Source organism: Mustela nivalis (assembly GCF_964662115.1).
Source record: "Mustela nivalis genome assembly, chromosome: 17".
NCBI classification, from domain to species: domain Eukaryota; kingdom Metazoa; phylum Chordata; class Mammalia; order Carnivora; family Mustelidae; genus Mustela; species Mustela nivalis.
The window spans coordinates 61,970,733-61,986,299 of record NC_139036.1 but is presented as its reverse complement, the minus strand read 5'-3'; the positions used below and the strand labels follow the sequence as shown (position 1 = coordinate 61,986,299).

Genomic DNA, 15,567 nt, shown 5'->3' with positions numbered 1-15,567 from the left:
TCCCAACAGTCCGCTGGCTACGGAAGCAAAATACTGCAGCTTCATTAAAGGGAAGCACGGCGTTCGGGCACTTCTCTTCAGATCTCCCAATGACAAGCACCGGTCCTAGGTGGGCTCCACATGCTGCCGACACGGAGCCGCCGCAGATGCGTGTCAGCGAGACACCCAGGCTCTGCACAGGGCTCCTGTCACAGCAGCGCGTGCCGGCTGACGACACACCCGGCGACTGACCCCATTATTCGAGGCACTAAACCTGGGGCCTCGTGGCACAGCAATTCTATCCAATTCCGGCCAGCCTATGTTAGCAGAAAGGGACAGGGAGACCTCTCTTCCTCCTCGCCTGACTTGAAGGAGAGATTCAACAGGGAGAATGAAATGCCATTCAGAGAACGGTTTTGCACTATTTGAAACACTGGCTTTTAATAAACAACTGTAATTAATTAAGTTGTAGTAAAATTGTACACTAATAAAATGTCTCCGGAAGTAGTTTGGGGCTCTCACTTCCAAGTGCGCCCCGACACCACGATTACTGAGAAGCACTTCTTAGATTGGCAAGGGCTCTCCTGAGAGTTTCTCCACTTGGCTGCCAAAATAAACATGGAAATACACTTCACCAAAAGCAAGAGACGTTAAAGGGCTCTTTTCCTATTCTAAATCATCAAGTGATGACAAAGAAATGTTTACAAAAACCAGATAAACTGCACTCCTCACTAGCAACAACACAGGAACATTCAGAAAGGACAGAGTGCAGGCCCCTCTGCTCACCCAACAGACGCTCGCAGAGTCCCGCCCAAGCGCACGGGCCCGCAGACACGCACTCCCTGAGACAGACGAAGGTGCTGCCCCGGCCCTCACCACCAACCAGTGCCAATTTCTACTGACAATTATAAATTTTTAAGCTACAGGTATTTTTCTAAGTGTCTGTCACAAAGGCTATTTGACCATATCAAAATTGAATACTGCACTTCGTGTGCTTTAGGATTTTAACTGGAAAGAGATGCTGTATGCTTTTCATAAGATTTGATAACATTTTAAAGAACCTTATAAAAGATCAACGTTATGATGACTCAATTATCAGTAAAACAACCACCAGTTACACCAATGTCTGTTTCCGAACTAAATGGACTGCTGTTTGTCAATGGCTACGGAAAGGCGGCATGACCTCCGTCAGGCCTGCAGCTTGAGGCAAGAAAGACCCTTGCCTTGCCGGCCCCTACTCTGCCCACTCCAGGGGGGGACCCAGGACAGTGCCTCCCCGGCACAGCGCCTGGCCTGCAGCCCGACTTCTGCCCATTCACTCTCTCCAAGGCCCCACCTGCACAAGCAGATGTGGACGCAAACACGCAGACCAACAGCAGGAGCATCACTGCCTCGGCTGAGCCAGGGAACGCTAGTGCTCTGCCGAGGGGCTAAGGGCAGGCTCCGCCCAGACCCAAGTGCAGGGCAATCCTGAGAGGGTACAGGGTTACAGATGAATCAAGACCAGCAAACAGCACAGCCATGAGTGGGTAGACTCAAGAGAGAAAAGCCACAAAGGCCTCAGGGACCCTAGCCTCATATCCCCAAGGGCGGTAGTAAGCACCAAAGGAGAATGACCCCAAAAATGACCAAGCGGAGCATGTGGAGGGCAAGCGACCGTCAGTGTAGAATGAACAGTGAAGACATTCTCGTTTATCTTGGAAGGACACAGGAAAAATGGTGCCCATGGGGTACCGGGAGGAGGGACACTGTGTACCGGGGCAGGCCAGAGAGAAGCACTTCACCATCTTTCCTTTCGTTTTGAATTTTTAAGTAAAATAGTACCCAATCAAACGCAAAGATAAAACTAAGAGACGAACAGAAAGGAGCCATGTGGCACATCTCCTGCTGAGACAGGGGGCTGCTCCCAGGGCCACGGGGGTTCCACCAAAGGTTTCTCAATGTCACAGAGATTCCGAGAAGTCACAGCACCCACAGCACACCTACGCCTGGGACCTGGGGCTGCCGTCTATCTGCTAACTGGAGACCCCCGTGCGGTTAAGTTCAGACGGCCAACACTACACCCTGGACAGGCCACCAGGGCCTTGCTCCCCTCCCGCAGCCCCTCGGCTTCTGAGGTGGACCAGACTGCTGGTCTAGCACACACTATGTCTGGGGTTCTGCCCTGAGGTGACACTGCTGGGGCCAGCAAGGGGCTAAAGCACTGTTTTCTAAGGGGGGCGGGGCCGCAGGCACACCCCAGGGCTGGACGTAGGGAGCGGCAGCTGCTGGATGATGGCAACGCCACTCACACTGGTCCAGTGGGGCTCACCATAGGGCCCCCTGGGGACAGGTGTGGCTTCGTTTCACAGAACCGGGCCTGCAGACGGAGCAGGGAGTGAAGGGCCGTCCTGGGAGTGGGATATGCTCCGATGATGAAATTAACACCCTATGACGGCCCCTTCAGAAGAGCCTATTCCAGGAGAACACAGCAGGAGGGACGAGATGGTACCGGCATCTGTGCCAGGCCATCTGCCAGTCCTGCCGCCCACCCCCACTGCACACCCCCTCCACCGAACAGGCTCCTGCTTTCCAGGCTCTCAAGCATTCTGGGCTGGGCTGAGGGTGACTCCGCTCTGTGCCCAGTTCCGCAGCCGGGTACGTCACACCCATCCAGGGAAAGGCTGACTCTGCACTCAGGTCCTTTCCCTCGATGTCCCGCTTGTCACTTTGGGCTGCCAAGCCTGGGAAGTGAGCGGTAAAGCAGTTTCAACCCTCCACTAAATACCAAGACTAGAGGAAGACGAAGGCGGACTAAACTATCAAGGACGAATGAAGGAGACCACAGGTGCAGGCCGGGACAAAGGGCCATATGTCTGGCCAGTAGAAAATATGTTCTAGGAGTTTGATGGAGACACACAAGGTCAAGGGCCCTAGGCCTCCAGGCAGAGGTGCCGTGAGCGGTGAGGGAGGTGCAGGAGCACTGGAATGGCCACCACCAGGAAAGCTGGGACCAGGGATGCCACCAACAGGGGGCCGGAGAGGGCAGGTGTGAAGGGAAGGAAAGAGCCGGGCAAGCGAGAGCCCGAGGGAGGGCTGGGGAGAGAGACCCCAGAGGGTCCGTGCAGAAACGCTCTGAGGAAGGAAACAAGAAAAGACTTGAGGCTGACCTGCCATGCCTAGGCAAAGGGGCCAGGGAGGACAGGCTGGGGGTGCGGGCTCGGGGTGAGGGGCGTTGGTGCTTTCCACCCTCCCAAGACCTGGCTCAAAGTGCTGCCCTCTCCCAAGACCAGGGAGCTCCACCACAGCCACACAAGCACCGCCACTCGTCGCTGCCCGGGGACTCACCGCTGCACTCGGGACCAGCGGGATCCCGCACTGTCCGCACACTCACCGCTGCACCCCCGAAAAGCCCAAGAGGACACCCTAAGCCAAGCCAGCAGAACCCGCACACGGATGGGGAGCACTCTCCTCCCCCACAGTCACAGCAGGAGCACAGGCTGCCCGCCAGGCAGTTTCCCCTGAAGACATACTGGCCACACAAGCAGCCCTGTCACTCTGAACAAGGGGACACTTGACATCCTATTCCCTGAACTCCTCCAGCGGTCAGAGAGCGGCTGGAGATGAAGTGCCAGGGAAAGGCCGGAGGAGACACGCATGCTGTGTGTGCTCCCGGCGCAGTCTTGGCCACTGACGCACAGGACCGAGCACCCGCCAGGGCAGACAGCTCCTCTCCCTACCCACATGCCCTGGCAGCCCAGGAGGAAAACAACTGGGAACCAACCAGCAACACCCTTCTTAGAAACACCTGCTTCCAAAACCCAGAGAGAGGTTTCCCCAGGCAAAGTTAAGAGGCCTCTGGGACAAACCGTACCAAAGATGCCTCGCACGCCACAGTGCGCCCAAGACCACACCACGCTGCCCGGGTCTCTGCCCTGCTCCTGCCCGCAAGACCCAGGCTCAGACCCCAAAAACCCGCAGCCTGCATAGACATCCCTGCCCACACCCACATCATGGGCCAGCCAAGGGCCTCCCAGATGCCTCCAGAAAGGCTAAGCCAGATAAAACACAACCATGACCCCATGTGACTATTAATCTTTGAATTTTTTTAAGAGGCGGCAGGGAGTGGAAGAGAGACAATCCCAAGCAAGCCCCACTCCCAGCAAGAAGCCTGATGCAGGGCTCAACCTTACCCCAACGGAGATCATGACCTGAGCCCAAATCTAGAGCCAGACACTTAACTGAGCCCAACCAGGCGCCCACCACATGCCGCTATTTGAATTTAAATCCAATAAAATTAAATTAAATGTAGAATTTTTTAAAAAGCAGAATTCGGGGCGCCTGGGTGGCTCAGTGGTTTGGCCTGCTGCCTTTGGCTCGGGTCATGATCTCAGGGTCCTGGGATCGAGCCCCGCATCGGGCTCCCTGCTCCGCAGGAAGCCTGCTTCTCTCTCTCTCTCTCTCTCTCTCTCTCTGCCTGCCTCTCTGCCTGCTTGTGATCTCTGTCTGTCAAATAAATAAATAAAATCTTTAAAAATAAATAAATAAATAAAATAAAAAATAAAAAGCAGAATTCACACCAGGTTATACAAGCCTCTTTATAAGGTCCACAGCCACTTGAGGCAAGCAGCTACGACAGAAGCAGATCTGGAACATGCCACACCACAGACCTTCTCTCAGATGTCACCCCAATGACCCCAGGTTTCTTCGAAGAATGATATGGATATATGTACATGTTTAAAACCACCTTCTTCTTCTTAAAGTTTTTAAATGTAATGGGATTTAAGCTGATAAAAGAAATATAACAGGGGTGCCTGGGCGGCTCCGTGGGTTAAAGCCTCTGCGTTCGGCTCAGGTCATGATCTCAGGGTCCTGGGATCGAGCCCCGCATCGGGCTCTCTGCTTGGCAGGGAAACCTGCTTCCTCCTCTCTCTCTCTGCCTGCTTATCATCTCTGTCTGTCAAATAAATAAATAAAATCTTAAAACAAAAAGAAAAAGAAAGAAAGAAAGAAATAGAACAGAAATAACTAGAGTTTTCAAATTTAACTTCAAAAGAAAAACAAAACGGCTCTGGAAGCTCTGACAAGTAGCTCAGCTGAAAGAAAGCGCACACGGACGCGGGAACTGCCGCTGCTTCTGACCAGAAGCGCGTCCCCTTTGATCTTCTCACATACCTGAAACAACCCAACACGGACCCGACCACATCGTCCGCCGGCTCTTTGGGAAGCCTTGCAGCCATCCTGCCGATTCTGAAAAAGAGAGGCGCCGTCCATCAGCATCAGCAGCCCGTGGTGAGGGGACAGTCAACGAGGAGCTGCCCCGACAACTTCCCTCCCTCCAGAGAACGGGAACGAGTGGCGGACGCAGAGCCAGGCTCACACGCGCTCTACACAAGGCCTGTTAGGGAGCCTCACCCCAGTGACATACACGGACCGACACACATCTCCTGAGGGGAGGGAGACAAAGGGGAGGCCTCGCCCACGGGGCAGCAGCCGGCCACTCATGGTCGACGGCACCCAGCCCCAGACCTGATACCCTGACCCCCCCACCCCCCTCCACCTGGCGGGATGTCCTGCTAGATACCCCCGGCCTCCCTGCCCGGGCAGGAGGCTCCCTGTCCAGCCCACTCCACCCACATGGGACACTGGGCCCAGAGGCTGCCAAAGTGAACGCCTTCTCCACGCGGGCACCTCTCTGCAGGCCGCTCCCTCAGGCATAAGAGCAGACCAACACCACCTCCCCGCTCAGGGGCTCGGGGACTGCATGAGGCTGTGCTAGCACCTGCTCGCTACATGGGGGCTCTGCCTGCCTGTGCAGGCGGCGGGCGGCGGGCGGCGGACAGGGGCTACGCTGAGCAAGAACAGGAACATCTGAAAGGTGCAGAAAGGCAAACTGGGCATGCTCATAATTCTGTCCACTCTAGCCAGAAGGTGAAGAAGATGAAGGAGCCTCATTCCCCGATAATGATTTTTAAAATGAGAACATAAAGCAATGAACATATATTAGAAAAAACTATTCCACCTTCTAAAACCCTCCAAGCGGTTCACAGCTCTCAGTCGCACATGAAGGCTGAACGGCAGGAAGGTTCCTTTATACGCCGCCGCCCCCGGGCCCGGCTCCCCCCAGTGCGACGGCGGGCACCTACCCTTTGGCCGCAGACCACCGCACGATCGTGTCCTGGTCCTTCAGCCCGACCAGCAGCTGCTCTGCAAGGACAGAGGAAGGCCAGGCCCATGAGCTCCACGCACTCACCCCTGTTCTAAGGTAAGTTCTTCACCTCCCAGACTGAAGGTGTCCCTCATGGGCACCATGAAGGGAATCACATGAATCATTTTAATTACAAGGGAAAACATCTCCTTTTCCTTGTTTTTAAATAATGATTTAAAGCCAACTCTTGCCATTGTTGCTAAAAAGTAGACCCACGCATCAGGGCAGAAAGCACCAGTGAGGAAGACTCCCCAGAGATCAGTGTCTGCGAGGGGCAGGAAAGGGGCTCTGGTTGGAGTCTCAGGCACAGGCCAGACTTTAGGAAGAGCCACACAGAGGCCCAAAGAAGTGGGGAGATGTCAGAGACCTCTCGGTAAGGGCCTGACACGTCCCACACAATGGAGACCTTGACGGAGGGCACGCAGGCAGCCTGAGAAGGCCCAGCATGGAGGAAGGACAGGAGCCTGTGAAGAGGTCATGTTCACTCTGCCCGGGGCAGTGCAGGACCTTGGAAGTGGGGGGAGCAGTAGGTGTAGACAACTCTGGGAAGCAGCTCATGGTGAAAGGGAGGAGAGCGAACATGAGGAAGAGCCAGCACTAGGGGAGGTGTGCTGCTGTCCCTCACGGACAGCAGGAGACCCCTCAGTGGGGGACAGGGGGAACCTGGCAAGGAGGGGTGAGGAAGGTGGGCAGGTGTGCGAGGCTGCTGCAGTGCAGCTCTGCCCCACTCCGTGAGCAGGAGACACTCCCTCGGGTAAGAGGAGGGCAGGGCCCAGAGCTCTACAGGTCTGCAGCGGGAGGGTCACCGCACGTATGTCGGGTCAGGGAAGCCACTACTTTGTCGCTTCAGGAGAAGGCCTGAGGCCACAGGCCGGATGCACCCAAGTAAGGCACAGTGGAGGGCTGAGGGCAGGTACTGCAGTAGAAATACAAGGGCTCGCACATGGGAAGCAGCCAGTAAACACAGTGACAGGGCCAGGGCCGAAACAGCCACGGGCATCAGGACCACAGGCCAGCAGCCACAAGCTCCATAAAGGTGAGGGTGGGGAGGGCCACGGAAGGCCGCGTGACACCAGCACAAAGCGGGGAGGAAGGCATGCAGCCAGCGCAAGGCCCCTCAGAGGAGCCCCACCAGCACCCCCAGGACCAGAGAGCGGCAGGCCCCCTACCCACCTATCACGCTCTCCACCTCCTCAGGGATGTCATAATCTCCGTCACTGTCGGGGGTCTCCACCTGCGTCTTCGCCTCTCTCTGACTCTGGGCGCAGAGCTGCAAGTTAGCGGCCAACGAGCGGCAGCCCCGCTGGTACCTGCACAGAGAAGCACCACCTCAGACCCACGGCCGCTCCTACTCGCGCCCAAGAAGAAGGTGCCCTGATGACTGAGGTCAGAAACTTAGTGTCCCTTAGAGTCTTAGCGGGTGCCTGGGACAATTCCTTGTGTCTTACAGAAATGAGACGGAAGGAGCAGGGAGTCACTGCCGGCGTCCATGAGGGCTGCCAAGACACGGAACGACCGCTCTAAGCCACAGAACAGAGAGTGTCGTGCAGGGTTGGGGGCAGACAGAGGACCGAGCAGGACCACAGCAGTGCGCTCGACAGAAGCAGCAGCGAGGGCACGCGTGGGGCCCACGGGCGTCAGCCTTATTCACAAGGCGCTCTGCCTCCTGTCCCTACTGCCCCCCAGGCCCTTCGCCCCCCTGCCCTCTAGAGCTCACTCACTGGCCAGCGCCTGCAGACACGGTCTCCAGAGCCTTCCTCTCAAGCCCCAGCAGGCACAGTCCTCCCTGCCACCCCCCGCCCCCGTCTGAGCTGAGACCACAGGCATCACCCGTGTGCCATGAGGGCACAAGCACAGGCCGGCTCCCATGTCTGACTGCACGGCTCCTGAAGCTCTGGCTGCCAGCTTCCCCAATCTGTCAAAGGAGGTCCTACCCAGAGGCTTGTGACGGGACAGACGTAAGGACACGCATGAAGGCCCGTCACTGCCACCTTCCCTCCTGGAAGGTGGGCGCCAGTGCGCCACCCCGAGGCAAGCACGTATGGGCCAGACGGGCGGGTGGCCCGGAGCACAGAAGGTGCCCAAGTCCGGGTACAGAGCGCACCTGGGGCTGCAGCCCGAGGCGGACTTCCAAGCGCAGACAACTGGTGCTTCGCAGACGGAGCACAGAACCCGAACCAGCCCCGGCACTGCTAAGGGCAGCCCGCAACAGCTCATTAACTCCCCGGACCAGTTTCCAACTCCGTTTCCAAGCAAGTGCAGTGGCAGGCAGCCCCTGGCAGCCCACTTCAGATGTTCACACAATCCTCTCCCCTTGGTGTCCCCCCAAACCCAAGGACTCCTTCAGATCGGGAGGCCACAGCAGCGAGGGGACATCCCTCCCAAGAAGGCTCAGGAAGACTGTGGCTTCCGTCTTGCCACCCCCTCACTCAAGAGCACACGCCCACACTGTGCACTGCACTATGGAGAGCCCCGCAGCAAGAACTCGGGGAGGCCCCCAGCAGAGAGCCTACAAGGAATGGAGGCCTAATGACCGGGGCGTGCTTGGGTGCCCCCCACAAGCAAGGAGAGCCTTGAGATGGCAGCTGCACTGGCCAACACCTTCCTGAAGCCTTAGACAGACCCTGACCACAGGACCCAGCCACGTTACACCCATTCCCAATCCAAAGAAATAGGCACATTAAAAATGCATCATTTTAAGCTACTAAATTTGGGGGTACTCTGTAACATAACTGTGATGTTGTCATTTACCATAAGAAATCTACATTGGGTCTTTGTCCATTTCTGGATTAAGGGGGTCTTCATTTATGTTCATGAAGTGACCTTTGGAAAGCTCCCAGGTCTCCTAAGGATGGGGACTGATCACCATGGAAACCAATCACGTGACTGGAAGGTTGGACTTTTCAATCTCACCCCCTGACCTCCGAAGAGGGAATGGGGCTGGAGGTTTAGTGAATCACCAACAGCCAATGATTTAATCAATCATGCCCCTGTAATGAAGCCTCCATAAAAATCCAAAAGAACAGGGTTTGGAGAGCTCCTGGGCTGGTGAGGGTGTGGAGACTGACCCGGAGAGAGTGGAGTGTGCAGACAGCACACAGCCCTTCCCCCACACCTCGCCCTGGGCATCTTTTCCCTCTGGCTGTTCCTGAGTTGTTTCCTTTTATTATAAACTGGTGATCTAGCAAACAAAATGTTTCTGTGAGTTCTGTGAGTTTCTCCAGCACATTAACGGAGGAGAGAGATGTGGGAATCCCAATTTGTAACTGGTCGGTCAAAGCACCGGGGACAACCCAGACCTGCCACTGGCATCTCAGTAACGGGGGTTTGAGGGGGTGAGACACGACCATCTCCTCGGACTGAGCCCTTAACCTCAGGCGTCATGAGGAACCAGACACTACCTTCGGGCAGACAGTGTCGGAACTGTGAGACCCAGGAGTTGGCTGGTGAAAAACCACACCTCAGAGCTGACATCGGAACGGAGCGGCGACTCCACAGTTACCTACCACATTAGGAGGTAACTGATCTGGGGAGAATGACGCCAACCACCGCAGGCTTGTCCTCAAGACCACCAAATGCCCAGCACAGGGCCTAACAATGGCTGTCGTCCTGACTCCTGCCTCCTCAAATCAGGACACATACTGATTATTTCACAGGAAAAGCACTCGCCCTGACCCACAGTAACCAGAAACTACAAAGATGATTGACTTCAGGCTGCTGTCGGGTTTACCCTTCTGCAACCAACTAAGTCATAAGCCAGCCACCACTGGCACACACGAGATGACAATCCAGACTGGGATTCGGTTCCACACAGCACGGAGGTGCCCAGGGGCACCCCACTTTCACATCTCTCTTCCTCCCCAAAGGTACTTTCTAAACCGCAGCACAGGGGAAAAGAGCCCAAGCCGAGAGCAACAGTCTTGCCCGGTGGATGAGAAGAGATTCATGACTAGAGAGATTGCGAGTATCTGGAGACAAGTGTTGGAGGAAGAGTAGCTCTAAGAGGGAAACCCGTAACTGCACAGACGTCTCCTTGGACCCTTGCACGACCCCTAAGATGTGCGAGGACAGGCAGGCCCCAGAAGCACCGTGTGAGAGCAGCTGGGAGGCTGAGCTGCGCTGACTACTCTACAGAGTCAACATAACCCTGGGGAGTCCCTGGGATGGGGGCCCACCAAGGCAGACCAACCAGCCGTGCGCTGGAAGTGAGGAGCGTGCGCTCCAGGGAAAAGGAACGGGAACAAGACCACCCTGACAAGGTCTCAGAAAGAGGGAGCAGCCCCAGCGAGTTACCAGCCTACCAAACGTGCTTACTCCTCGTCAAGGGGAGATAGCCAACAGAAGAAGGACACTGAAAATTGAACAAAAATGTAACAGTGGAGATAAAATGAAGAGAAAAAAAATAAATATGGAAGAGAGAGAAAAAGTAGCAAGAGGGTTGACTTCCATTAAATGGACATGGAAATGCAAACCGAACTAAGTAATTATGGCGCTGAGTTACTCCCCTTCACATGGCCCCTGCAATGACTAATTTTATGTGTCAACTCAACTGAGAGACAGAGCACCCAGATAGTCGTCAAGCATTATTCTGTGTGCTTCTGAGTGTTTCTGGGTGAGATGAACTTTTAAGTTGGTAGACTAAATAAACCAGTGTGGGTGGGCCTCGTCCAATCAGTTGAAGACTGGAACACAAAAAAGAGGCCAACTCTCCTCTGGGGTAGGAAGGAACTCTTCGTGCCTTTAAACTCCAATGCCGTTGTCAGCTCTCCTGGGTCTCCTGCTTTCTCACTCACCTGGCAGGTGTCAGGACTTGCCAGTCTCCACAGCCACGTGAGCTGATGCCTTAGAAGCGTCTGCACACAGGCACACACATCCTCTCAGCCTGTTGGTTCTGTGTCCCTGCAGAACCCTAACACAGTGCTGAACACTAATTTTCCTTATTTTTTTTTTCCCAAGATTTTATTTATTTGTCAGGGCGCCTGGGTAGCTCAGTGGGTTAAAGCCTCTGCCTTCAACTCAGGTCATGATCCCAGGGTCCTGGGATCGAGCCCCGCATCGGGCTCTCTGCTCAGCAGGGAGCCTGCTTCCTCCTCTCTCTCTGCTGCCTCTCTGCCTGCTTGTAATCTCTGTCAAATAAATAAATAAAATATTTTTTTTTTAAAAAACAAGCTTTTATTTATCTGTCAGAGAGAAGGGGAGAGAGAAAGAGAAGTGAGCACAAGCAGGGGAGTGACAGAAAGAGGGAGGAGCAGGCTCCCTGCTGAGCAAGGAGCCCAACATGGGGCTCAATCCCGGGATCCTGGGACCATGACCAGAGCCGAAGGCAGAGTTTAACCATCTGAGCCACCCGGGCAGCCCCTGAATATTAATTTCCCACGGCATTTTGGAAACTGACCACTAGCATTTAGTCTCATAAACAGCTTCTTACAGAATCAGCTGTATGACCCAAAAACTAATTTCAGTAAAACATCACACCCTTCTCTAGAGTTTGCTGGAATTTGAGACAAAGGCTGAGCTGAACTTCACCAAACTCCTCCCAAAGCACCCATAACAATACTTGAAATAAACCTAAAGACTCTCGGCCCTTCCCCACCAGCACTGAGTCACGGGATGGGGGAAGCTTGAGTACCCTCGAGGTCCGGTTCCCCCATAACCCACCGCCATGGCCAAGGAAGGCCCTGGAGGGGTCATGGACATTAAGCTTGTTATCCTACCTGAAAGACGGAGAGACAGAAAAAAAACTAAAAGGAACACTTTTCCTTTCCAAATCAGAAACACTGCTGAGACTAAGGAAATGAAGTGGAAACAGAAGATAACAGTGTTCTCAGTCATGGTCACCGCAGCCCCGCCTATCGCCCTCCCGGCCTCCCCGACCCTGCTCTACCAACCTCCACGTCGCCACCCTGGGCTTCAGGAATGTCAGTCCCAGCCGCTGCACAAGCTTCACCCCAAGTTTCCGGAGCAGGGTCTGGTTGCTGTCGGGCAGCCGGCAGCCCTCCAGGCACTCGAGAACGGTGGCGGCTGCAAACAACAGCATACACAGCTCAGACTGGTGGGCAGGGTCTTCTGTGGTCTCCCAAACTACACCCCCTGGGTTTGGCCCCCACAACATTAAAACCACAGAGGGATCTACAGGGCCCAGATGCGGTGTGACGGCCAGATGTACCATGGACCCCTGAAGCTCTGCTTCATAGAGAACCCCTCATCCCACGTCATTTCCCAAGCACAGTGAGAGTTGAATCTGCTCAACTTTCTCACTATGAAGCCACAAATGTGCAGGCTGGCAAAAAAAAAAAAAAAAAAAGAAAGAAAAGACAAAGAGGAGCCCCAGAAAGAGCAGGAAGACACACAAAGCAAAGAACAGCTGGTGCGAAACACACAGTGGATCATAAGAAATTGTGCAAACATCATGGGCCCAGCCCGGTGGGGAAGGGTCTCCCCAAAGAGGAAAATGCGTGGTCAGGGCCCTGTGCTGCCAAGGCTGGTTGGGGGAACGAGGTGGCATTACGGGGAAACCGGGGCCAGGAGAATGCACAAGATGGCATTTCGTATGAGACAAGGAGGGCAACATTTCAAGACAAGTTGTCACAGCATCTGAATCACTTGCGCAAGGACCCAAACAGCGCACAGTGACTGACGTGGTTACGAGTGACAGGGACATAAAACAGACCCAGCATCCACTGAGGACGACGTGTGACAATGCTGAGCAAAGGCTGCTTGTGTCTCCAGGCGTGACGGCAGCACCAGCGCCTGTCTCCAAAAGCGCCCTACCTATCTTCTGGGGGTACACACTGCAACAGACCCAGGTAAGACGGCAGGCGGGCGCGCTGAGGAGGACACAGGGAGCCGAGACGCCCATGACTGAAAAATGTGAAGCCCGGGACAGAAGTGCGGGAGTTCACTACACTGCTCTCTCTTCCTTCATACGTGGCTGAAAGTTTCCAGGATGAAAATTTCTTTAAAATATAGGCTCTACTGGGCACCTGGGTGGCTCAGTGGGTTAAAGCCTCTGCCTTTGGCTCGGGTCATGATCCCAGGACCCTGGGATCAAGTCCCGCATTGGGCTCTCTGCTCAGCGGGGAGCCTGCTTCCCCTACCCTCTCTCTCTCTGCCTGCCTCTCTGCCTGCTTGTGATCTCTGTCTGTCAAATAAATAAAATCTTTAAAATATATATATATATATAGGCTCTACTATTCAAAATTTATTCACAATTTTTCACAAATTATTCACAAAATTTATTCACAAATCTTCTAAAATATATCCCTGCAAGAAATTTCTCTCGGTCCAGGTAGTAAACTCATAAACTTATAAGTTCATGATCATAAACTGAGCTTCTGTCTAAAATTACGAGTATGGGGGAAAAGGTCAAAGCCGTGACCCTGGCTGCAGAGACACAGCAGCTGTGACTGGTGTCCCAGGAGGTGAGCCAAAGACCTCGGGGTGTGTCCACATCACCCTGTCCCCCAGAATCAAAACCTGGCACACAGCACATCAAGAGCCCAGACCTCCCATACAGGCCTTAAAAAAAAAAAAAAAAAAAAAAAACAGATTAAAGCACACATGCACACACAAAACAAACAAAAACAAAGAACTATGATAGTGTCCGAGTACGACAAAACTTACGACTCTTGTAACTACGAATAAAGTGTGAGAGAGACACACACTGGATCATAAACAGGCAAACTCACGTCACAAACACACCCTCTTACAAATAAACCTTACCATAGGGTAAACAGTCTTCACGTTTTCCATGCTTAAATATTTGTGCCTTTAAAAAAGAAAAAGTCAAATGTTACAATTGTATTTACAAATTTAGAACATAAATCATCAAAACAGTTCACTGCATCTTCCATAATTTTTACTCTAAATATCACAAAATAACGAACAGTTTCTATACGTGATAAAAGAATTACAAGAAGCAGGAGAGGCGATGTCGGAAAAGGACTTCGTGCAGTAGGAAAGCAACCATAAGGCCAGTCGACGTGGGGAGCGCAAGGCAGCGCTGGTGACACGTACCGAGCCGCCAGTGAGGGCAGCAGCCATAAGCAGAGCAAAGAGCCTCACTGGGTTTTCTTTAACGACCTGAGTGGGGCGCCAGGGTGGCTCAGTTAAGCCTCTGTTTTCGCCTCAAGTCGGACTCCACCACCCTGGGATGGAGTCCCCATCAGGCGCCCTGCTCAGTGGAGAACTGCTTCTCCCTCTCCTGCTGCTGCTCCGCCCCACTCCCCTGCCAGCTCCTGTTCTCTCTCACTCCACTCTGTTTCCCTCAAATAAATAAATTTTTAAAAAATCTTTGAGGACCTGTATACAAGAAAAGGTGTCAAAGGGCCGAAGTTACAGGCCCAAGCAGCTGTGGTGAAGGTCAGGAGCCCAAGCGTGCACTCCTGGAGTGTCACTCATGCGCAGTCAACACAGGAGAAAGGGCTCCCCGGCTTCTCACACACATTTGCTCATCCTGTGGGGCCCTGGCAAGGCATCTCCCACCACTTCTCCTGTGACCAGGGACAACGTCCAAATCACAGACCTCACAAGCTCCAGAATGCTCAGCCTGAAATTTTACCCTCCACTTCCAGGTCCAAAGAAAAATGGGACAATTGGGGCGCCTGGGTGGCTCAGTCAGTGAAGCGTCTGCCCTCGGCTCAGGTCATGACCCCAGCATCCTGGGATCGAGCCCCACGTCGGGCTCTCTGCTCAGCAGGGAGCCTGCTTCCCCCTCTCTCTCTGCCTGCCTCTCTGCCTGCTTGTGATCTCTGTCAAATAAATAAATAAATAAAATCTAAAAAAAAAAGAAAAATGGGACAATTCACACAAGCATCCAAGCCCCTTAAACAAAGAATCCTAGCATTGAGCACTTCCAAGAATTTCTTACAAGAATTTCCTCTCCTTCAGAAACAGTATTTAACCAGCAGAGTAGGAACTACTTCTGTCTTAGATGCAAAGGTCTGTACACCCACGTGCGCTAGACACCCGTCCCCGACACCAGGTCCTGAGAGTCAAGGAGCTGCTCAGCCCTTCGAGCTGCCCCCACATGGCGCACCCCATCCGCACCCGGACTCGAGAGACAGACAAGCTACCCAGGCTATCAGAGCCCACAGAGTCCTCACAATGGCTGCCGTTTTAAGCCACAGGCTTGGGGTGGGTTGTTAGCCAACAGAGAACGCTCGACTTGGGAAATTCACCCTGTAGGTAAGGGTGCTTCTGTCTAAGCCTGGACAGCAGACGCCACCGGGACAGCAGGAGAACACGCGGTCGGGACATAGAGACCCACCGGTGCAGACACGCGGTCGGGAGGTAGAGACCCACCGGTGCGGACACGCGGTCGGGGCGTAGAGACCCACCGGTGCGGACACGCGGTCGGGGCGTAGAGACCCACCGGTGCGGACACGCGGTCGGGACGTAGA

At 54.1% G+C, this 15,567-nt stretch overlaps 1 protein-coding gene across 2 annotated transcripts in view; it reads right to left on the bottom strand.

Annotated features, from left to right (window-relative positions):
• The window catches only part of TBCD (tubulin folding cofactor D), a 154,651-nt gene that overhangs the window by 113,042 nt on the left and 26,042 nt on the right, over positions 1 to 15,567 (bottom strand). For both annotated transcript variants that reach the window (XM_082705650.1, XM_082705651.1), the window contains exons 8-12: positions 13,889 to 13,934; positions 12,055 to 12,187; positions 7,340 to 7,476; positions 6,105 to 6,165; positions 5,134 to 5,208 (exon numbers count right to left, since the gene is read on the bottom strand). In XM_082705650.1, coding sequence (XP_082561776.1) covers positions 5,134 to 5,208; positions 6,105 to 6,165; positions 7,340 to 7,476; positions 12,055 to 12,187; positions 13,889 to 13,934 — 452 coding nt within the window. The remainder of the gene's footprint in view (positions 1 to 5,133; positions 5,209 to 6,104; positions 6,166 to 7,339; positions 7,477 to 12,054; positions 12,188 to 13,888; positions 13,935 to 15,567) is intronic.